Consider the following 24,911-nt stretch of genomic DNA (forward strand, 5'->3'; position numbering starts at 1 on the left):
ATTGCAAGTGACGCCCCTCAGATATGGAGGGGGGGCTCTGGACATGTTGCTGGCGGCCATGCAGTGCTGATAGAACCATAGAACACAACAGCACAGAAAACAGGCCAATCGGCCATTCTAGTCTGTGCCGAAATATTATTCCACTAGTCCCATTGACCTACACCTAGTCCAAAACCCTCCAGACCTCTCCCATCCATGTATCTATCCAATTTATTCTTAAAACTTAAATGCTCCAAAGGCCAGACCCAGACACCAGATAAACATCTCTTTTGAAATCATTAAGGAGGAAGGTCACATGACTCTAGTGACCATTTTGAAATCTCTATATTCAATTGGGAGCTGAGAAACAAGCAGTCTGCTGAATTAACACCAACCAATAAAGATCTCCAGCAGGACTCCCAGCTGACCAAGCAGCTGGTCACCCTGTCTCAGCTCCACAAGATCTGTTTGATTTTAAAAGTGTCTGATCATTGCCTGCCAAACAGTCTAACCCCAAAATCAACGTGCTGCATTGTCACTTGTTTCAAGGATTTTCATGCTGCCGTCTCCAACCAGGAACTCACCTGGAATAAACTTTGCCACAAAGGAAATCCCCTCTGATCTTTGACTTTCTGGACTCTGGAAATCATTTGAACTAATATTCATTGCTGTGATTCTTTTGCCGTTGTTATCCATTGTTGTAAAATTCCCTCTTTTCTAACTTTCTTATTGTACGTGTGTTTGTTTTTTTGTGTGTGTGAGTGAGAGAGAGAGAGAGAGAAAGGTTGCGGACATTCCCCCCACCCCCACACAGATTTGATTGTGAAATAAACTAACCCTCAGTTAATTGTAAAGAGAGTTTACTGCATGTTACATAAAATTAGATCACACAAGCTGAGGGTGTGGGAAAACATGCCACAACCTAGTTTAAAAATAATTCAAAAAATCCTCTGCTTATGGTCAGACGGTGAGAATAAATGCAGTTTGACTCTCTCCTGTCCATAACAGATCCGATAATGTTCCTAAACAGAGGTCAGCACTGTCACACAGACAATGATGAAAAGGCTGATCTCAGTGCAATTCCACAAGAAGTCAAAAGGGACATTTGCAAACAGAGCATTGAGCCCTCATCTTCACTGCTTGCTTTCTGCTTTCCTCACCCTGGGATGCTGCAGGACTTGCTGATATCACTCTGTTCCCATCCCCAGGCTGCTCTGCTATTGGTAGGGCGTAGACAGCAGAAAGATTTGGGCAAATCCCACCACTCAGTACCATCCTGATCAGATCAGATTTGTCGATACAGGTTGTGGGAGGGCTGGGGGCTGTGAAGGTGAGACATTTTCCTCCCAAAAATAAATTTAACTAAGATATATTCTCAATCTTTTTGGCAGGGGTTGCTGCTACTTAAGAAAAATATAATGTTGAAGTCTCACCTGCTGTGACATTTTTTTTTTGTAAAAATATACTTTATTCATAAAATATCTTCAATCACATTCAAAACCATTTCAAAAACAACATTACAAGGGTACAATCCAGGTTAAACTTTTACAAAATGTATCACCAGGTGCATCAGTACAAACAATATTACAATCATTTACAGCCTTTCATTTTGATCTGTACAGCCCGAGGGGCTCTAAACAGTTCCCAGTCTCTCGGTGCGCTGTGGTAGAAAGGTCTTAGACAGCGACCCTTCCCCATTGCGCCTTTGCGGCAGCTGCCCCAAGCTTTAGTGCGTCCCTCAGCACGTAGTCCTGGACTTTGGATTGTGCCAGTCCGCAACAATCGGTCGGGGACAACTCTTTGTGCTGGAAGACCAACAAGTTTCGGGCAGACCAAAGCGCCTCTTTCACCGAGTTGATGATCCTCCAGCTGCAGTTGATGTTTGTCTCGGTGTGTGTCCCTGGGAACAGCCCGTAGAGCACAGAGTCCTGTGTCACAGAACTGCTCGGGATGAACCTCGACAGCAACCACTGCATCTCTCTCCAGACCTTCTTTGCAAAGGCACAATCCACAAGGAGGTGAACAACGGTCTCTTCCCCACCACAGCCACCTCGAGGGCAACGTGCAGAGGGGGTGAGCTTCCTGGCGTGTAGGAAGGATCTGACGGGGAGGGCCTTTCTCACCACCAGCCAAGCTACGTCTTGGGGCTTGTTGGAAAGTTCTGGCGATGAGGCATTCTGCCAAATGACTTTGACAGTCTGCTCGGGGAACCATCCCACAGGGTCCACCCTCTCCTTATCCCTCAGGGCCTCTAGGACGTTACGTGCTGACCACTGCCTGATGGACTTGTGGTCAAAGGTGTTTTTCTGCATAAATTTTTCCACCAGGGACAGGTGGTACGGCACGGTCCAACTACTTGGAGCGTTCCGCGGCAGCGTGGCCAGACCCATCCTTCGCAACACCGGGGACAGGTAGAACCTCAGCACGTAGTGACACTTGGTGTTTGCGTACTGAGGGTCTACGCACCGCTTGACGCAGCCACACACAAAGGTGGCCATCAGTATGAGGGCGATGTTGGGCACGTTTTTTCCCCCTTTATCTAGAGGCTTGTACATCGCGTCCCTGCGGACACGATCCATTTTCGACCTCCAGATAAAGCGGAAGATGGCTCGAGTGATCGCCATCGCGCAGGAGTCTGGAATGGGCCAGACCTGCGCCACGTACAGCAACAGCGAGAGTACCTCACACCTGATGACCAGGTTCTTACCCGCAATGGAGAGGGAGCGTCGCTCCCACATGCCCAGTTTCCTTTTCACCATAGCCACTCGCTCCTTCCAGTTTCTAACGCATGCCCCGGTCCCTCCGAACCATATCCCCAGCACCTTCAGGCCGTCAGCCCTGACAGTGAAGGGGACAAAGGATCGGTCAGCCCAGTTCCCAAAGAACATGGCCTCGCTCTTCCCACGATTTACCTTGGCTCCCGAGGCCAGTTCAAACTGGTCGCAGATGTGCATCAGTCTGCGCACCGACAGCGGATCCGAGCAGAAGATGGCGACGTCGTCCATGTACAGGGAGGCTTTTACCTGAGTGCCTCCACTGCCTGGGATCGTCACTCCTCTTATGCCCGGATCCTTCCTGATGGACTCGGCAAAGGGTTCTATGCAACACACGAAAAGGACAGGCGAGAGAGGGCAGCCCTGCCTGACTCCAGATTTAATCGGAAAGCTATCTGTTTCCCACCCATTGATTGAGACTGCGCTACTGATGTTAGTGTAGAGCAGTTGGATCCAATTTCGAATTCCCTCCCCAAACCCCATTTTGGAGAGCACATCCCCCATGTAGGTGTGCGATATTCTGTCAAAGGCCTTCTCCTGATCCAAGCTGATGAGGCAGGTATCCACACCCCTGTCCTGTACATAGGCAATCGTATCCCTGAGCAGCGCCAGGCTGTCAGAGATCTTCCTGCCTGGCACAGAGCAGGTCTGGTCAGGGTGAATCACCAATTCCAGAGCGGATTTGACCCGGTTGGCGATGACCTTGGACAGAATCTTATAGTCCACATTCAACAGTGAAATGGGTCGCCAATTTCTAATTTCCTCCCTTTCCCCCTTGTGCTTGTAGATGAGGGTGATGATGCCTTTCCTCATGGATTCTGACATGCTGCCGGCCAGGAGCATACTCTCGTACACTTCTAGCAGGTCTGGGCCGATCAAGTCCCACAGAGCCGAATACAACTCCGCCGGCAAGCCGTCGCTTCCGGGGGTTTTACTCTTCTCGAAGGACTCGAGGGCCTTAGTCAGTTCGTCAGGAGTTAGCGGTTTGTCCAGGCTCTCCCGCGTACTGTGGTCTAAGACCTCCGTGATAGAGGACAGGAAGGACTGGGAGGCCGTGCTGTCCGTGGGCTTCACGTCATACAGTCCGGCATAAAAGGATTTGCTGATCCTCAGAATGTCGGACCGTGATGACTTTACTGAGCCGTCTTCTTCCTTCAGGCTGCTGATCACAGAGCGCTCTCTGTGTACCTTTTGGAAGAAGAAACGTGAGCACGTCTCATCCTGCTCCACGGAGCGGACCCTGGAACGGAAGATGATCTTGGAGGCCTCCGAGGCAAAGTGCGAGGCTTGCTGGCCCTTCACCTCTTGGAGCTCCTCCTTGACATCGACCCCCATCGACTGCAGCCGGAGCAGATTCTGCATCTTTTTCTGGAGTCGGGACATTTCCCTCTGTTCCTTTCTAGCTTTCTGGGTGCCTTTGCGGATGAAAAACCTCTTGATGCTTCCCTTGATCACTTCCCACCAGTGTGTCAGGGACTCAAAGAGGGGTTTCACGGTTCTCCAACCTTTGTAATCCCTCTTGAGCTCCTCAATGTTCTCTGGGGTCAGCAGTTGCACATTTAGCTTCCATGCCCCCCTGCCCACCCTCAGGTCCTTCTCCAAGTGGCAGTCCGCCAGTAGGAGGCAGTGGTCAGAGAAGAACACCGGCTTGACCTCGGTGGATCTGACTGTGAATGCACGGGACACAAACAGGAAGTCTATCCTGGAACGAATGGACCCGTCTGGCCTCGACCAGGTGTATCTACGCTGCGCTCCGTCTGCAGGGTTGCTGAAGACGTCGTGCAGCTTGGCATCCTTAACTGTTTCCATCAGGGATCTGGACGTAGCGTCCAATCTGCTTCCGGCCCTGCCGGATCGTCCAGCCGCATCGATGATGCAGTTGAAGTCACCGCCCAGAATGACCGGCCTGGAGGTCGCCAGCAGCAGTGGGAGCTGCTGAAAAACCTCCAGCCGCTCAGCCCCTTGTGCCGGGCCATACACGTTAATTAACCGGAGTGGAGCGTTCTTGTACATTACGTCTGCTACGAGGAGTCGCCCGCCCACCACCTCCTTGACCTCGGAGACGGTGAAGTTGCCTCCCCGCAGCAGAATACCCAGGCCGGAGGAACGAGAGTCGTTTCCGCCCGACCAGATCGATGGCCCGTGGGACCACCATCGTGACCATTGCCTGTAGGAGCTGAGGTGCGGTATCGCACACTCCTGCAGAAACAACAGGTCAGCTTTGACCTTGGCTAGGTAGTCCAAGGTCGCAAAACATCGCGTAGTAGATTTAATGCTACGCACATTTATGGATACAATCTTTAAACCCATTTTAAAGCATTTATTCTCCTACCAAACCCACTGTCTCTGAGAGTCCCAGACCTTTAGTCTGCTCCTTCATACCCGTAGTGAGCTCAAATTCCTTCACTTTGGATGGGCTGAGGTAGATCTCCTTGGCCGTGTTCTGCTCCAGTGGCATCTGGAGGTTCACGTAGAGAGCGGGTTTTGAGATGACCTTTGCTGGAGAAGCTTCTCCAAAACTCACCCCCTCTGGGGTGTTGCTGTTCCCGGCTTCCTGGAGCTGGGGTGCGATGATTGCCTCACTGCTCCCAGATTCCAGGGGCTGTGGTGCACTGGCCTCCTCAGGTTGCAGGCAAAGTTGGGGTGCGCTGGTCTCCTTGTTGTCTCCAATTACCTGCTGTGACATTTTACCTGGGGAGCCTTCAGTGGAAGCAGAGGGTGGAAGTGGGAGTGTATTGGGCTTCAGTGTGTGAAAGCAATTCAGTCCCCACTTTAAAGTCATAGACTTTACGCTTAATTATCTGTCTCTATTATAAACTTCTATGTCCACATGAATAATGGAATGGGAGTAAAGGATGGTTGGAGAGATTGAGAAGCTGGGGCAAAGAGGGGAAAGAATGAAGGAATGAGAAGATAAAGGAAGAGGAGGGAGGAGAGGGAGAAAAGGAGGAGGGGTGGAATAAAGAGCAGGAGAGAAGGAGAAAGACAGGTGCCAGAGAATGTATAAACGTAAGGTTATATGAAATAGGAGCAGTAGGCCATTCGGCCCCTCGAGCCTGCTCTGCCATTCAGTAAGATCATAGCTGATCTGATTGTGGCTTTCATTTTCCTGCCCACCTCCACAACACTTGTCAATCAAAAATCTGTCTGTCTGAGCCATGAATAGATTCAATGACCCAGCCTCCACTGTTCACTAGGGAAGAAAATTCCAAAGATTAATTACCCTCAAAAGAAATTCCTCTTCACCTCTGTCTCAAATGGGAGACCCCTTATTTTGAAACTCTGCCCCCTTGTTCCAGATTCCCCCATGAGGGGAACATTCTTTCTCTCCGCATCTACACTGTCAAGCCCTCTGAGTCTTCGATGTTTCACTTCATTCTTCTGAACTCCAATGAGTACATGTCCAACCTGCTCGATCTTTCCTCATAAGACAACCCCTTCATCCCAGCGAAGTGAATCTTCTCTGAACTGCTTCCAATGCAAGTATAACCCCCCTTAAATAAGATCAAAACTGTACAAAATATTCTCGGTGTGGTCTCACCAATGTCCTCAGTTGTGGCAAGGCTTTTATACTCCATCCCTCTTGCAATAAAGGCCAATGCTCCATTTGCCATCCTAATTACTTGCTGACCCACGTGCTGACTTTTTGTGATTCCCACACCAGGACACCCAGATCCCTCTGTACCAACAGCATTCTGCAATCTCTCTCCATTCAAATAATGCGCTGCTTTTCTATTCTTCCCACCAAAGTGGACAACCTCACATCTTCCCACATTAAACTCCATCTGCCAAATTCCTGCCCACTCACTTGACCCAGTTATATCCCTTTGCAGACTCTGCCCTATTCACAGTTAGCTTTCCTATCCATCTTTGTATCCTCAGCAAATTTGAATGAGACATTAAAACGAGGCCTTGTCTTCCCCTCTGCTGGATGTAAACAATCCCACAGCACTCTTACAAAGAAAGGCAGAGGAATTACCCCTGGTCAAACTTCTCTCTCAATCAACATCTTCCTTCTCCAGGTACCATGCCCTAGGAGGGCACTGGTGACCATGGACTTCCATTGGATTGGTCCATGATTATGCTTGGCAAAGGAACCTACCAAGGATCCTTAGACAGCACCTTCCAAACCCACAACCACTACCATCTAGAAGGACAAGGGCAGCAGATACATGGGAACAACACCACCTGGAAGTTCCCCTCTAAGTCACTCACCATCCTGACTTGGAAATATAAGGCTGATAATCAACCTGTTTGGCCACGTTATGAACACACCTTCTGTGGGATTTGAACCTGGAGCTTCTGGCCCAGAGGTAGGGACACTCATTACCCACTGTGCCACAAGCCCTCAATCAACATCATTAAACAGATTATCTGGTCATTATCACTTTGCTGTTTGTGGGAGCTTGCTGTGCATAAAGTGGCTGCTAAATTTCCCACAACAATGACTGTGCTTCAAAAAAACACTTCACAGGCTGTAAAACATGGGGGCAGCATGTTGTCGGAAAGGCTGCGATAGATATGCAAGTCTTTCTTTTTATCCCCTCAGTGTAGGTGCCCAGGGAGCAATGCACAGGCAGAGGTGCCACCTTTCAGAGGAGATGTTAAACCGAAGCCCCGACAGGTGGATGTAAAGATGCTGCATCACCAAGAACTACACCTCAGATATACTTAAATCGCCAAGTGTAGACTAGAGAAAACTAGCATGGATCTGTTAAAGTCAAATTGTACTTAACTAACTTGATTGAGTTCTTGATGAGGTAACAGAGACATTTGATAGTGTCACATGATAGGCTTGTCGGCAAAGGTGAAACCATGAAATAAGTGGCAACATGGATACAAAGTTAGCTGAGTGGTAGAGGGTTGTTTTTCAGGCTGGAGAGAGGTTCCTCAGAGGGCACTATTAGGACCATTCAGGCTGAAGAGAGGTTCCTCAGAGGGCACTATTAGGGCCATTCAGGCTGGAGAGAGGTTCCTCAGAGGGCACTATTAGGACCATTGCTTTTCTTTATCTAAATGTTAAAATTTGCAAATGGCACAAAACTCGGAAGTTTTGTTAAAAGAGCAAAAAAACTGGGGATGCTGGAAATCTGAAATAAAACCAGAAAATGCTGCGAGAACTCAGTCGGCCTGGGAGCATCTGTAGAGAGAGAAACGTTAATGTTTCGAGGCCACACGACTTTTCTTAGAACCATAGAACACTACAGCACAGAAAACAGGCCATTCTAGTCTGTGCCGAAATATTATTCCGCTAGTCCCATTGACCTGCACCTAGTCCATAACCCTCCAGACCTCTCCCATCCATGTATCTAATTTATTCTTAAAACTTAAGAGTGAGCCCGCATTTACCACGTCAGATGGTAGCTCGTTCCACACTCTCAACACTCTGAGTGAAGAAGTTCCCCCTAAACCTTTCCCCTTTCACCCTAAAGCCACGTCCTCTCGTGTTTATCTCTCCTAATCTAAGTGGAAAGAGCCTACTCACATTTACTCTGTCTATACCCCTCATAATTTTGTAAACTTCTATTTAATCTCCCCTCATTCTTCTACACTCCAAGGAATAAAGTCCTAACCTGTTTAATCTTTCCCTGTAACTCAACTCCTTAAGACCCAGCAACATCCTAGTAAATCTTCTCTGCACTCTCTCAATCTTACTGATATCCTTTCTGTAGTTAGGCGACCAGAACTGCACACAATACTCCAAAGTTGGCCTCACCAATGTCTTATACAACCTCACCATAACATTCCAACTCCTGTACTCAATACTTTGATTTATGAAGGCCAGTATGCCAAAAGCTTTCTTTACAACCTTGTCTACCTGTGACGCCACTTTCAGGGAATTATGTATCTGAACTCCCAGATCCCTTTGTTCCTCCGCACTCCTCAGTGCCCTACCATTTACTGTGTATGTCCTACCTTGGTTTGACCTTCCAAAATGTAACACCTCACACTTTTCCGCATTAAATTCCATCTGCCATTTTCTGGCCCATTTTTCCAGTTGGTCCAGATCTCTCTGCAAGCTTTGAAAGCCTTCCTCGCTGTCCACAACGCCTCCAATCTTAGTGTCATCAGCAAACTTGCTGATCCAATTTACCACACTATCATCCAAATCATTGATATAGACAACAAACAACAATGGTCCCAGTTCAGGTCCCTGAGGCACACCACTAGTCACAGACCTCCAGTCTGAGAAGCAATCATCCACTACCACTCTCTGTCTTCTCCCACACAGCCAATTTCCAATCCAGTTTACAACCTCTCCATGGATACCAAGTGTCTGAACCTTCTGAACTAACCTCCCATGTGGGACCTTGACAAAGGCCTTACTAAAGTCCATGTAGACAACATCCACAGCCTTTCCTTCATCTACTTTCTTGGTAACCTCCTCGAAAAACTCTACAAGGTTTGTTAAACACGACCTACCACACACAAAGCCATGCTGACTATCCTTAATCAGCCCTTGGCTGTCCAAATAATTATATATCAGATCTCTCAGAACACCTTCCAATAATTTACCTACTACTGACGTCAGGCTCACTGGCCTGTAATTACCTGGTTTATTTTTGGAGCCTTTTTTAAACAATGGAACAACATGAGCTACCCTCCAATCCTCCGGCACCTCACCCGTGGCTAAGGACATTTTAAATATTTCTGCCAGGGCCCCTGCAATTTCTACACTAGTCTCCCTCAAGGTCTGAGGGAATATCATGTCAGGCCCGGGGGATTTATCTACCTTTATTCGCTGTAAGGCAGCAAGCACCTCCTCCTCTTTAATCTCTATATGTTCCATGACACTACTGCTTGTTTCCCTTCCTTCCTTATACACTATGCCAGTTTCTTGAGTAAATACTGATGCAAAAAAACTGTTTAAGATCTCCCCCATCTCGTGAGGCTCCACACATAGACGACCACTCTGATCTTCAAGGGGACCAATTGTGTCTCTTTCTATCCTTATACTTTTATTATACTTGTAGAAACCCTTTGGGTTTACCTTCACATTATCTGCCAAAGCAACCTCATGTCTCCTTTTTGCCTTCCTGATTTCCTTCTTTAGTATTTTCTTACATTTTCTATACTCTACAAGTACCTCATTTGCTCCTTGTTGCCTATACCTGCTACACACCTCTCTCTTCTTCTTAACCAAATCGCCAATATCCCTTGAAAACCAAGGTTCCCTATGCCTGTAATCCTGACAGGAACATGCAAACTCTGCACTCTCAAAATTTCACCTTTGAATGCTTTCCACTTACTGAACACATCCTTGCCAGAAAACAACTTATCCCAATCCATTCTTCCTTTAACACAGCGAGTGTTTAGGATCTGGAATGCGCTGCCCAAGAGAGTGGCAGAAGCAGATACAGTCAAAAGGGAATTGGATAAACACCTGAAGAATCAGGAGTGGTTACAGCACAAAAGTTGACCAATCGGCCCATCATGTCTGTGCTGGCCCTCTTGGCAGCGCAACTCACCTGGTCCCAAATTCTACAGCCTTTTCCCTGTAACCCTGCAAACTTTTTTTGTTTGTTTGTTTCTCTCTCTCTCTCTTCAGATTATTATCCATTTCAGGAGAGCACACGGAGGTCGTCATGTGGAAAAAAAAAGGCTTTAATGAGCGTGTCTGAATTTACAGCAGATCTGCGGCGCGGTACAGAACAGATAGTGAAAGAGGAAGTTGCCCAGATGACCTTGGGGGGAGCAGCACATTGACGCTGCATTAGGACTGCAGCATGTTCACAGCATGTTACACACTCACTGTTACAGTGTGTTACACACTCACAGCGTGTTACACACTCAATGTTACAGCAATGTTACAGCGTGTTACACACAGTGTGTTACACACTCAATGTTACAGCAATGTTACAGCGTGTTACACACAGTGTGTTACACACTCAATGTTACAGCAATATTACAGCGTGTTAACACTCACAGCGTGTTACACACTCACTGTTACAGCGTGTTACACACTCACAGCGTGTTACACACTCAATGTTACAGCGTGTTACACACTCACAGTGTGTAAACACTCACAGCGTGTTACACACTCAATGTTACAGCAATGTTACACACTCAGTGTGTAAACACTCAATGTTACAGTGTGTAAAATGTTACAGCAATAAACAGCGGTCAATGTTACAGCAATAAACCTCCAGGTTCCACAGCACCACCACCTTCCTTTTAGACTCCACTGGCAGACACCGTGACCAAGCTGTTGACTCAATGCCCTCCCTTCTGCACCATCTGGGCGAAGCGGTTGGTAATGGCCAGGGTGGTGTCCACGAAGCGCTCCACGCAGCTGACCAGACAAGCCTCGGTCCGCGAGTCGAGCCGGGAGGCCGGCTTCTCCACGCACTTCTCCCAGCACACGTCGGTGAAGCTGTGCACCTTCAGCTGGAACTGGGCTTTCTGCTGCTCCGCCGCGATCATCCGTGACAGCTCCGCCTGCTCCGAGGCCCCGGCAGCCGCACTGAAATCAGCCATGAAGGGGCCGAACTCGTCCATCCCCGGCTACCACAGCAGAATGACGCTGCCTCACTCACGGGTCTAACCCGCCCTCCCACTTTACACTCAGAGTCACAGCCTTTTCACTTACTGATCAGGAATCTTCCATTCTTACACTAACTTTCCCGGGATTTAGAACCTGGGCAGCAAATTAGCTGCAGAAAGTAGCTCCTCCTTCCTCTGTTCTTTGTTGGTGCCTTATTTGCATATTCAGCGCGGTCCACCAATCCGCTGCGGGTTTGTATCTGTCCATCACTCACAGGGCCAAGCTCTCTCTTTGGAGGATGTTGATTGGCTAATGGGAGGACACTACCAGCTGATGGGCTGATTGAGATTTTCCAGCTAACCTGATCTCTGCTCTAAAACCTCCAAACTCTGCCAGGGGGATGTGGTAAGAGGGTGTCATGTTCTGCTCAACGTGTAGTTCCTTTCAGCTGAACCATTGTAAGCCCCTGTTCTTTGCCTATAGGTGATTGAGCACAAATGGGAAAGTAAAATACTGGGGATGCTGGAAATCTGGAAGAAAAACTGCAAAATAAACCGCAGGTCAGGCTGCATCTTTCAGAGAGGGAAAGAGTGAATGTTTCAAGCAGACCCCTCGGTCTGAACGACTCACATTGAATGTATGCAGTGAATATTACATTTATCACAATTGTGTTGAAGCAGCTCAGAGTGCAACATGATTTATGTCGATAACTTAAATACCATTGCACTGTCTGACTGCCTGTAATGAGCATGTTGAAATGTCTGTAATGTTCATTGATCGTATTGATGCGTCGCAGGGTGCGACATGATCTATTTGGAAAACTGGAATATGATTGCACTTTTTGTGATGGCCATTTTGAAATGTTTTGTAATGTTCTTTCAGATATTTTATGAATAAAGTATATTTTTCCAAAAACAAATCTACATAGACCATGTTGCACCCTGAGGTGCTTCAATAGCATAGGCTCATGGATGTTTACAACACAGAAGAAGGCCATTCAGCCCCTCATGTCTACGCCGGTCAACAAAGATCTGACTACAAGTACATTAAGAGTAAGAGGATAACTAGGGAAAGAGCAGGGCCCATTAAGGACCATAGCAGTAATTTGTGTGTGGAGCTGGAAGATGTAGGTAGGGTTCTAAATGAATACTTTTTGTCGGTGTTCACAAGCGAGAGGGACGATGTGGATATGGAAATCAGGCAGAAGGACTGTGATATAATTAAAGAAATTAGCATAGAAAGGGAGGAGGTTCTAAGTGGTCTGGCAGGCTTAAAAGTATCTTAAAAATGTCCAGGCCCAGATGAAATGTATCCCAGGCTGTTGAGTGAGGCAAGGGAGGAGATAGCAGGGGCGCTGGCAATAGTTTTCAATCCCTCTCTGGCCACAGGAGAGGTGCCAGAGAACTGGAGGACAGCCAATGTGGTACCATTATTCAAGAAGGGAGGAAGGGATAAACCAGGGAACTACAGGCCAGTCAGTCTAACGTCAGTGGTGGGGAAACTATTGGAAGCAATTCTGAGGGACAGAATTAATCTACACTTGGAGAGGCAGGGATTAATCAAGGACAGTCAGCATGGTTTTGTTAAGGGAAGGTCATGTCTGACCAATTTGATTGAATTTTTCGAAGAGGTGACCTGATGTGTAGATGAGGGCAATGCATTTGACGTATTCTACTTGGACTTCAGCAAGGCTTTTGATAAGATCCCGCATGGGAGACTGATAACGAAGGTAAGAGCCCATGGTATCCAAGGCAATTTGGCAAATTGGATCCAGAATTGGCTGAGTGGCAGGAAGCAGAGGGTGATGGTTGAGGGGTGTTTTTGTGACTGGATGCCTGTGTCCAGTGGGGTTCCACAGGGATCGGTATTGGGTCCCTTGCTGTTTATGGGTGTATATAAACGATTTAGACTTGAATGTAGGAGGGTTGATCAGTAAGTTCGCGGATGACACGAAAATTGGTAGGGTGGTAAATAGTGAGGAGGATAGCCTTAGATTACAGGAGGATATAGATGGGCTGGTCAGATGGGCTGATCAGTGGCAAATGGAATTTAATCCAGATAAGTGTGAGGTGATGCACTTGGGCAGGACAAACAAGGCACGGGAATACATGATGAATGGTAGGACCCTGGGAAGTACGAGGATCAGAGGGACCTTGGTGTGCATGTCCACTTAAGGTAGCAGGACAGATAGATAAGGTGGTTAAGAGGGCATATGGGATACTTGCCTTTATTAGCTGAGGCACAGAATATAAGAGCAGGGAGGTTATGCTGGAACTGTATAAAACGCTGGTTAGGCCACAGCTAGAGTATTACGTGCAATTCTGGAATCCGCATTATAGGAGGGATGTGATTGCACTAGAGAGAGTGCAGAGGAAATTTACCAGGATGTTGCCTGGGCTGGAGAGTTTTAGTTATGAGGAGAGATTGGATAGACTGGAGTTATCTCCTTGGAGCAGAGGAGATTGAGGGGGGACATGATTGAGGTGTATAAAATTATGAGGGGCATAGATAGGGTAGACAGGAAGGAACTTTTCCCCTTGGTGGAGGGATCAATAACCAGGGGGCATAGATTTAAGGTAAGTGGCAGAAGGCTTAGAGGGGATGTGAGGAAGAATTTTTTCAACCAGAGGGTGGTGGGAATCTGGAACTCACTGCCTGAAAGGGTGGTAGAGGCAGAAACCCTCATAACATTTAAGAAGTATTTGGATGTGCACTTGCGATGCCATGGTATACAAGGCTATGGGCCTAGTGCTGGAAAATGGGATTAGAATAGTTAGGTACTTTTTCGACCGGTTCAGACTTGATGGGCCGAAGGGCCTTCTTCTGTGCTGTAGACTTCTATGACTCCATGATTCTATAAACTAATCCCATTTTCCAGCGCTTGGCCATAGCCCTGGAGGCTATGGCAACGCAAGTGAATATCGAAATACTTCTTAAATGTTACCAGAGTTTCTGACTCAACCACCCTTTCAGGCAGTGAGTTCCGGACCCCCACCACCTCTGAGTGGAAAATTTCTCCTCAACTCCCCTCTTACCTTTAATCTATACCCCCTGGTTATTGACGCCTCCACTAATGGAAAAGAGCCTTCCTATCCACCCTATCTATACCCCTCATAATCTTATCCACCTCTATCAGGTCCCCTCTCAAACTTTGCTGCTCCAAGGAAAACAACCCCAGCCTATCCAATCTTTCCTCATAGCTCAGACCCTCCAGCCCAGGCAGCATCCTAGTGAATCTCCTCTGCACTGTCTTCAGTGCAATCACATCCTTCCTATAATATGGTGACCAGAACTGCAGGCAGTACTCCAGTTGTGGCCTAACCATTTAAGTCCAAATCATTTATGTGCACCACAAACAGCAAGGACCCCAGCACCAAGCCCTGCAGACCCCCACTGGAAATAGATTTCCAGTCACAGAAACATCCCTCTACCATCAGCCTCTGCTTCCTGCCTCTCAGCCAATTTTGGATCCAATGTGCCACTTTGCCTTGAATCCCATGGGCTCTTATTTTCTTGACCAGTCTGCCATGAGGGACCTTATCAAAAGTCTTGTTAAAGTCGATGTAGACCACACCAAATGCATTACCCTCGTCAACACTCCTGGTTATCGCCTCAAAAAATTTGATTTGTCAAGCACGACCTTCCCTTAACAAATCCATGCTGACTATCCCTGATTAATCCGTGTCACTCCAAGTGCAGGTATATTCTGTCCCTCAGAATTCTTTATAGTAACTTCCCCACCACTGAGTTTAGACTGACTGACCTGTAATTTCCTGGTCTATCCCTTCCTCCCTTTCTTAATAATAGGACAACGTTAGCAGTCCTCCAGTCCTCTGGCACCTCAGCTGTGGCCAGAGAAAATTTGAAAATTACTGCCAGGGTCCCTGATATCTCTTCTCTTGCCTCCCTCAACAGCCTGGGATACATCTCCTCCGGGCCTGTGGATTTATACACTCTTAAGGCTGCTAAACCCGCTCATACCTCCTCTCTCTATGTTAATTTCCTCTAATATTTCACCGTCCTCCACCCTGATGTCTATATCTGCGGTGTCCTTTTTCATTGTGAAGACCGATGCAAAGTATTCATTCAGGACTGTACCCATGTCTTCTGGGTCCACATATAGATTACCTCTATGGTCACTAGTTGGCCCTACTCTTTCCCTAGTTATTCTCTTGCTCTTTATATATTTAAAAAACCCCTTTGGGTTTTCCTTTATTCTACCCACCAATGCTTCTCATGCACTCTATCAGCTTTCCTAATTTCCTTTTAAGTTCCCCCCTGCACTTTTTATATTCCTCTAAGGACTCTGCTGTATTGAGCCCTTGGTATCTGTCATAAGCTTCTCTTTTTTTCATAATCCTAACCTTTATGTCCCTTGACATCCAGGGTTCTCCAGACTTGGTTCCCCTCCTTTGTTCTTTATGGGAACATATTTGCCCTGTACTCTCTCTATTTTTTTTTTTGTAAAAATATACTTTATTCATAAAATATCTTCAATCACATTCCAAACCATTTCAAAAACAACATTACAAGGGTACAATCCAGGTTAAACTTTTACAAAATGTATCACCAGGTGCATCAGTACAAACAATATTACAATCATTTACAGCCTTTCATTTTGATCTGTACAGCCCGAGGGGCTCTAAACAGTTCCCAGTCTCTCGGTGCGCTGTGGTAGAAAGGTCTTAGACAGCGACCCTTCCCCATTGCGCCTTTGCGGCAGCTGCCCCAAGCTTTAGTGCGTCCCTCAGCACATAGTCCTGGACTTTGGATTGTGCCAGTCCGCAACAATCGGTCGGGGACAACTCTTTGCGCTGGAAGACCAACAAGTTTCGGGCAGACCAAAGCGCGTCTTTCACCGAGTTGATGATCCTCCAGCTGCAGTCGATGTTTGTCTCGGTGTGTGTCCCTGGGAACAGCCCGTAGAGCACAGAGTCCTGTGTCACAGAACTGCTCGGGATGAACCTCGACAGCAACCACTGCATCTCTCTCCAGACTTTCTTTGCAAAGGCACAATCCACAAGGAGGTGAACAACGGTCTCTTCCCCACCACAGCCACCTCGAGGGCAACGTGCAGAGGGGGTGAGCCTCCTGGCGTGTAGGAAGGATCTGACGGGGAGGGCCTTTCTCACCACCAGCCAAGCTACGTCTTGGTGCTTGTTGGAAAGTTCTGGCGATGAGGCATTCTGCCAAATGACTTTGACAGTCTGCTCGGGGAACCATCCCACAGGGTCCACCCTCTCCTTTTCCCTCAGGGCCTCTAGGACGTTACGTGCTGACCACTGCCTGATGGACTTGTGGTCAAAGGTGTTTTTCTGCATAAATTTTTCCACCAGGGACAGGTGGTACGGCACGGTCCAACTACTTGGAGCGTTCCGCGGCAGCGTGGCCAGACCCATCCTTCGCAACACCGGGGACAGGTAGAACCTCAGCACGTAGTGACACTTGGTGTTTGCGTACTGAGGGTCTACGCACCGCTTGATGCAGCCACACACAAAGGTGGCCATCAGTATGAGGGCGATGTTGGGCACGTTTTTTCCCCCTTTATCTAGAGGCTTGTACATCGCGTCCCTGCTGACACGATCCATTTTCGACCTCCAGATAAAGCGGAAGATGGCTCGAGTGATCGCCGTCGCGCAGGAGTCTGGAATGGGCCAGACCTGCGCCACGTACAGCAACAGCGAGAGTACCTCACACCTGATGACCAGGTTCTTACCCGCAATGGAGAGGGAGCGTCGCTCCCACATGCCCAGTTTCCTTTTCACCATAGCCACTCGCTCCTTCCAGTTTCTAACGCATGCCCCGGTCCCTCCGAACCATATCCCCAGCACCTTCAGGCCGTCAGCCCTGACAGTGAAGGGGACAAAGGATCGGTCAGCCCAGTTCCCAAAGAACATGGCCTCGCTCTTCCCACGATTTACCTTGGCTCCCGAGGCCAGTTCGAACTGGTCGCAGATGTGCATCAGTCTGCGCACCGACAGCGGATCCGAGCAGAAGACGGCGACGTCGTCCATGTACAGGGAGGCTTTTACCTGAGTGCCTCCACTGCCTGGGATCGTCACTCCTCTTATGCCCGGATCCTTCCTGATGGACTCGGCAAAGGGTTCTATGCAACACACGAAAAGGACAGGCGAGAGAGGACAGCCCTGCCTGACTCCAGATTTCATCGGAAAGCTATCTGTTTCCCACCCATTGATTGAGACTGCGCTACTGATGTTAGTGTAGAGCAGTTGGATCCAATTTCGAATTCCCTCCCCAAACCCCATTTTGGAGAGCACATCCCCCATGTAGGTGTGCGATATTCTGTCAAAGGCCTTCTCCTGATCCAAGCTGATGAGGCAGGTATCCACACCCCTGTCCTGTACATAGGCAATCGTATCCCTGAGCAGCGCTAGGCTGTCAGAGATCTTCCTGCCTGGCACAGAGCAGGTCTGGTCAGGGTGAATCACCAATTCCAGAGCGGATTTGACCCGATTGGCGATGACCTTGGACAGAATCTTATAGTCCACATTCAACAGTGAAATGGGTCGCCAATTTCTAATTTCCTCCCTTTCCCCCTTGTGCTTGTAGATGAGGGTGATGATGCCTTTCCTCATGGATTCTGACATACTACCGGCCAGGAGCATACTCTCGTACACCCCAAGCAGGTCTGGGCCGATCAAGTCCCACAGAGCCGAATACAACTCCGCCGGCAAGCCGTCGCTTCTGGGGGTTTTACTCTTCTCGAAGGACTCGAGGGCCTTAGTCAGTTCATCAGGAGTTAGCGGTTTGTCCAGGCTCTCCCGCGTACTGTGGTCTAAGACCTCCGTGATAGAGGACAGGAAGTACTGGGAGGCCGTGCTGTCCGTGGGCTTCACGTCATACAATCCGGCATAAAAGGATTTGCTGATCCTCAGAATGTCGGACCGTGATGACTTTACTGAGCCGTCTTCTTCCTTCAGGCTGCTGATAACAGAGCGCTCTCTGTGTACCTTTTGGAAGAAGAAACGTGAGCACGTCTCATCCTGCTCCACGGAGCGGACTCTGGAACGGAAGATGATCTTGGAGGCCTCCGAGGCAAAGTGCGAGGCTTGCTGGCCCTTCACCTCTTGGAGCTCCTCCTTGACATCGACCCCCATCGACTGCAGCCGGAGCAGATTCTGCATCTTTTTCTGGAGTCGGGACATTTCCCTCTGTTCCTTTCTAGCTTTCTGGGTGCCTTTGCGGATGAAAAACCTCTTGATGCTTCCCTTGATCGCTTCCCACCAGTGTGTCAGGGACTCAAAGAGGGGTTTCACGGTTCTCCAACCTTTGTAATCCCTCTTGAGCTCCGCAATGTTCTCTGGGGTCAGCAGTTGCACATTTAGCTTCCATGCCCCCCTGCCCACCCTCAGGTCCTTCTCCAAGTGGCAGTCCGCCAGTAGGAGGCAGTGGTCAGAGAAGAACACCGGCTTGACCTCGGTGGATCTGACTGTGAATGCACGGGACACAAACAGGAAGTCTATCCTGGAACGAATGGACCCGTCTGGCCGCGACCAGGTGTATCTACGCTGCGCTCCGTCTGCAGGGTTGCTGAAGACGTCGTGCAGCTTGGCATCCTTAACTGTTTCCATCAGGGATCTGGACGTAGCGTCCAATCTGCTTCCGGCCCTGCCGGATCGTCCAGCCGCATCGATGATGCAGTTGAAGTCCCCGCCCAGAATGACCGGCCTGGAGGTCGCCAGCAGCAGTGGGAGCTGCTGAAAAACCTCCAGCCGCTCAGCCCCTTGTGCCGGGCCGTACACGTTAATTAACCGGAGTGGAGCGTTCTTGTACATTACGTCTGCTACCAGGAGTCGCCCGCCCACCACCTCCTTGACCTCGGAGACGGTGAAGTTGCCTCCCCGCAGCAGAATACCCAGGCCGGAGGAACGAGAGTCGTTTCCGCCCGACCAGATCGATGGCCCGTGGGACCACCATCGTGACCATTGCCTGTAGGAGCTGAGGTGCGGTATCGCACACTCCTGCAGAAACAACAGGTCAGCTTTGACCTTGGCTAGGTAGTCCAAGGTCGCAACACATCGCGTAGTAGATTTAATGCTACGCACATTTATGGATACAATCTTTAAACCCATTTTAAAGCATTTATTCTCCTACCAAACCCACTGTCTCTGAGAGTCCCAGACCTTTAGTCTGCTCCTTCATACCCGTAGTGAGCTCAAATTCCTTCACTTTGGATGGGCTGAGGTAGATCTCCTTGGCCGTGTTCTGCTCCAGTGGCATCTGGAGGTTCACGTAGAGAGCGGGTTTTGAGATGACCTTTGCTGGAGAAGCTTCTCCAAAACTCACCCCCTCTGGGGTGTTGCTGTTCCCGGCTTCCTGGAGCTGGGGTGCGATGATTGCCTCACTGCTCCCAGATTCCAGGGGCTGTGGTGCACTGGCCTCCTCAGGTTGCAGGCAAAGTTGGGGTGCGCTGGTTTCCTTGTTGTCTCCAATTTTCTGGAGCTCGGGTGTCTCGTCCTCCAACGCCCTGGAGCTTTGCCGCCTCTTCTGTCGGTGCCGCTCTGGCACTTCATCATCCGAAGAGCTGCTGCCCTTGTCATCCGTGTCGGATGGGAGACGCCTCTTGCCGCTTCTCTGGGAAACGCCTTTGCTTCTTCTTCGCTCCCTCTTACTTTTCTTGTTCTTCACCGTCCGCCACTCCCCCTGCTGCTTTTCCACTGCTGCCTCCTCCTCCATTGATTCCTGAGGACTGGGAGGTTCAGGGGGTAGTGCTGTTGATTGGCTCTCTGTTGCCTCAATCTCTTTCTCCACCTTGTCTCTCTCTGTGTCCTCCTTTGTCCCGTTGAGCTCCCTGGGGGCCTTGGTGGTTGGAGTGACACGAAACATTTCTTCTGCTTCCCCCTGGTCGGCTTTGGCTGCCTGTGCGTAAGTACGGCAGCGTTTGGGGCAGGTCCTGTAGAGGTGACTTGCCTCGCCACACAGGTTGCAGCACTTGGCCTGTTTGCAGTCTTTTGTCTGGTGCCCTTCCTGTTTGCAGATCTTGCAGAGGGAGGCGCTGCAGTTGGCCGCCACATGACCAGCCTTGCCGCATGAGCGACAATGCTTGGGTTGCCCAGCGTAGACCAGGTAGCCCCGGTTTCCCCCGATAGCGAAACTGGAGGGAGGGTGGAAAATGGCTCCCTTACCATCGGTCTTTAGCGTGACCTTAAACAGGCGTTTGCCTGTCCAGATCCCCAAGTCGTCTCGAATCTCGGTGCCGCTCCCCACCTTATCGAAGTACCTGGTGAGGAAGGTGACCACGTCGGCGACAGGGACGAAGGGGTTGTACACATGCACCATCACCTCACGTTCCCGTTGCAACGGCAGAGAAAAGTGCGGCTCCGCCGTCAGGATCTTCATCTCCGGCAGGTCTCTCTTCTCCTCGAACACCCTCAGGAGCCGGACGCAGTCTGCCACCCGCTTGAACGTCACGTCAAAATAACCGCCTTTGCGGGAGTCGTGCAGGGTGAAGATCTCCGTAGCTTGGAAGCCGCACGCCTTCAACAGGATCCTCCTGGTGAAGAAGCCCCGATCCATAGGTGATCCTCCTTCGCTGTGGTTCACCGTGACTCGGACGGTGATAGGTAATCCACGGTATGGATTTGGATTGCGATTGGTTATCGCCCTTCCATCCCGACCTTGCCTTGGCAGGACCATGGTGTCGCCCCTGCAACCCTCTCTCTATTTCCTCCTTGAATGCCTCCCACTGCTCTGACACAGTTTTATCTGCAAGTAGCTGCTCCCAGTCCACTTGGGCCAAATCGTATCTCATCTTAGTAAAATTAGCCTTTCCCCAGTTTAGAACTTTTATTCCCACCCAACCTTATCCTTTCCCAAAGCTATCCTAAATCTAACTGAGTTATGGTCACTATCTCCAAAATGCTCCCCTACTGATACGCCTTCTACCTGCCTGGGCTCATTTACGAATATTAGGTCCAGAACTGCCCCCTCCCTTGTTGGACTTTCTACATACTAGCTAAAAAAGTTCTCCTGGATGCAATTTAAGAATTTTGTTCCCTCCCTACCTTGCATACTAAAACTATCCCAGTTAATATTTGGCTAGTTAAAATCCTCTGATACTGCCTTATTATTCTTACACTTCTCTGAAATTTGATTATATATTTGATCCCCTATCTCTCCCTGACTGTTTGGGGGGCTATAATACACACCCAACAGTGTGTTTGTCCCTTTTGTGTTTTTTACTTCTACCCATATGGCCTCATTTGATGATCTTTCCCAGTTATAATCCCTCCTCATTGCTATAATTGATTCCTGGATCAATATTGCAAACCGCCCCCCTCCTCTTCTATCCCCCTCTCTATCTCGCCTGAATACCCTGTAACCAGGAATGTTGATCTGCCAATCCTGACCTTTTAGCCAAGTCTCGGTCATAGCTATGATATCATACTCCAATGTGCCTATCTGTTCCCTCAACTCGTCTGTCTTATTCCTCAGGCTCCTTGCATTAAAATATATTCCATTTAACCTTGTTAAACTTTTTATTTATTATCTTTCATGCATGAATCGCTGAAAGCTAGTATGCAGGTACAGCAGGTAATAAGGAAGGCAAATGGAATTTTGGCATTTATTGCTAAAGGAATAGAGTATAAAAATAGGGAAGTGTTGTTGCAACTGTACAAGGCATTGGTGAGACAGCACCTGGAGTACGGTGCACAGTTTTAGTCCCCTTACTTGAGGAAGGATGTAGTTGCACTGGAGGCGGTTCAGAGGAGGTTCACTAGATTGATTCCAGAGATGCGGGGCTTGTCTTATGAGGACAGATTGAGCAGTTTAGGCCTATACTCACTAGAGTTTAGAAGGATGAGAGGAGATCTAATTGAGGTATATAAGATGCTAAAGGGGATAGACAAAGTAGATGTGGAGCGGATGTTTCCCCTTGTGGGGCATTCTAGCACGGGAGGCCATAGCTTTGGTCTAAAGGGTGGTAGATTTAAATCAGAGATGAGGAGGAATTACTTTTCTCAAAGGGTTGTGAATCTGTGGAATTCACTGCCTCAGAGTGCAGTGGATGCCGGGACGCTGAATAAATTTAAGGAGGAGATAGACAGATTTTTAATTAGTAATGGGTTGAAAGGTTATGGGGAGAGGGCGGGAAATTGGAGTTGAGGCCAAAATGAGATCAGCCGTGTTCGTAATGATTGGCAGGGCAGGCTCGAGGGGCTGAATTGCCTACTCCTGACCCTAATTCTTATGTTCTTAATTAGCCTATGTTTCCTCTGCCCTCCAGACTCACTTACGAACATTTTAACTTCTAATTCCATCTCAGCTTCTCTCCCGCTGAACTACTTTTCAGGATCCCATCCCCCTGAGAATTCAGTTTAAATCCACCCCAACAGCATCAGCAAACCTCCCCGTGAGGATGTTGGTTCCGTTCCTGTTCAGGTGTAACCTGTCCAACTTGTACAGATCCCACCTCCCCCAGAAACGGTCCCAATGCCCCAGGAATCTAAAGCCCTCCCTCCTGCACCATCTCTCCAGCCAACGCATTCATCAGCTCTATCCTTCTGTTCCTATACTCACAACTGCGTGGCACCGGGAGTAATCTGGAGATTACCACCTTTGAAGTCCTGCTTTTCAATTTCCTACCGAATTCCCTAAGGTCTGCTTGCAGGGCCTCATTTCTCTTTCCTCCTATGTCATTGGTCCCAACTTGGACCATGACCTCTGGCTTTTCACCCTCCCCTTCAGAATGCCCAGCAGCCGTTCCCTGACATCCTTGACCCTGGCACCTGGGAGGCAACATACCCCATGCTGGAGTCATGTCTACGGCCGAAGGAGCGTCTACCTTCTTTCCTCACTAATGAATCCCCTACCACTATAGCCCTTCCACACTTCTTCCTCCCCTGCTGAGCAGCTGGACCACCCACAGTGCCATGTCCTTGACTCTGGTTGGTCTCTACAGAGGAACCATTGTGATACTTGTAACATTCACTGCATATCTTCAGTGTAAGTCATACAGCCCAAGGGGTCCATACAATTCCCAGCCCCTTGGTGCACTATAACTGAATGGTCTTAGTCGACCTCCTTCTTGACCTTTCCCCATTGCCCTTGAACTGAGTGGTTTGCTCAGCCATTTCAGAGAACAATCAAGAGTCAACCACATTGTTGTGGGTGTGGAGTCACATGTAGGCCAGACCAGGTAAGGATGGCAGATTTCCCTCCCTAAAGGGCATTAAACCAGATGGGTTTTGAGAACATGGTTACTGAGACTAGTTTTCAATTCCAGATTTTATTAATTGAATTTAAATTCCATCAGCTGCCAGGGTGAGATTTGAACCCATGTCCCCAGAGAATTAGCCTGGGCCTCTGGGTTACTAGTCCAGTAACATTACCACCGTCTCCTCCATTTTAATTTTTGAATTCATTCAATTCAGGACCCTTACAGGCAGCTTCATTCTTCCATGATGCTGGTAAGTTGATCGATGCCTGTTAGCAGTGACCTGAAAGTTCATTATTTCTTTGGAGAAAGTTAAACTTTTACATTTATTTTCTAAAAATAAAAGATAGATTCAGGGTTTACATACATATCAGTGCCGTGGTTCTGTTACTGGTTAGTAAACCAAGTTAAAATCTCACCATGGCAGTTTGAGAATTTGAATTTAGTTCTTAAACAGTCTAGGAATGCAAAACTGGTACAACTCTCACTCTTCCCACTGTTCACACTTGGCACAGGCAACAATTTAAATGAATCAAACAATGCCAATAATTGCATTAGGAGTTAATCACAAAGTCTTCTAATGCATTAAACGCACTGAATATTTCACACTGTTCAATACTCCCCCTGTACTTACCCATTTCAAAGTATCTGCTGATTTCAGGCAAAGTCAGGCAGTTTTGAACAATTAGCAGAGGTAGTTTACTCTGTGAGATTTCCTGTTGTTTTTAAAAGTGTTTGTTACTTTCCTGTGTTAACTATAAGCAGTGGGGACTGTATCAGTAAAAAATGACATGTAGCTATCAGAGTGCTAGAAAAACTCAACTGCTTCACAGATTTCCTTTGGGGAAGGAAACCTGGCAGCCTCGCCTGGTCTGGGCAAAAAGCTTGGGACAACTGCTGCAGGCTCGATGGGGAAAAGCCTCAATCCAAGGTCCTCCCACTGAGGTAAACTGAGGGGCTGGGAACAGTGTAAAACCACTCGGGCTGGATGCACCAGAGAATGTTTGGCATGAAATGTATTTTGTAAATATAAGCTGTAATTGTAAAGAGTAGTGAGGCACCTCAGTATTTCAGTCTGACACTAATGTCGTTGATTCTTAACTGCCTTATGAAGTGGCCTAGCAAACCATTCAGTTAAAGACCAACAATAATAGACAATAAATATCAGCCTTGCCAGCGATGGGTCTGGCCACGCTGCCGCGGAACGCTCCAAGTAGTTGGACCGTGCCGTACCACCTGTCCCTCGGGCAGTGGTCGGCACGTATCGCCCTAGAGGCCCTGAGGGAAAAGGAGAGGGTGGATCCTGTGGGATGGTTCCCCGAGCAGACTGTCAAAGTCATTTGGCAGAATACCTCATCGCCAGAACTTTCCAACAAGCACCAAGACGTGGCTTGGCTGGTGGTGAGAAAGGCCCTCCCCGTCAGATCCTTCCAACACGCCAGGAGTCTCACCCCCTCGGCACGTTACCCTCGAGGTGGCTGTGGTGGGGAAGAGA

General features: G+C 48.6%; 1 protein-coding gene across 1 annotated transcript; it reads right to left on the reverse strand.

Moving 5' to 3' along the window:
• Positions 1 to 9,393: 9,393 nt before the first annotated feature.
• On the reverse strand, positions 9,394 to 11,430 carry timm8b (translocase of inner mitochondrial membrane 8 homolog B (yeast)). Its single transcript, XM_078531952.1, has one exon. The coding sequence runs from the start codon at positions 11,250 to 11,252 to the stop codon at positions 10,968 to 10,970; it is 285 nt and encodes a 94-aa protein (XP_078388078.1). The 5' UTR covers positions 11,253 to 11,430; the 3' UTR covers positions 9,394 to 10,967.
• Between the last annotated feature and the right edge of the window lie 13,481 nt (positions 11,431 to 24,911).

The sequence above is a fragment of the Cetorhinus maximus genome, chromosome 29, assembly GCF_964194155.1.
Source record: "Cetorhinus maximus chromosome 29, sCetMax3.hap1.1, whole genome shotgun sequence".
NCBI classification, from domain to species: domain Eukaryota; kingdom Metazoa; phylum Chordata; class Chondrichthyes; order Lamniformes; family Cetorhinidae; genus Cetorhinus; species Cetorhinus maximus.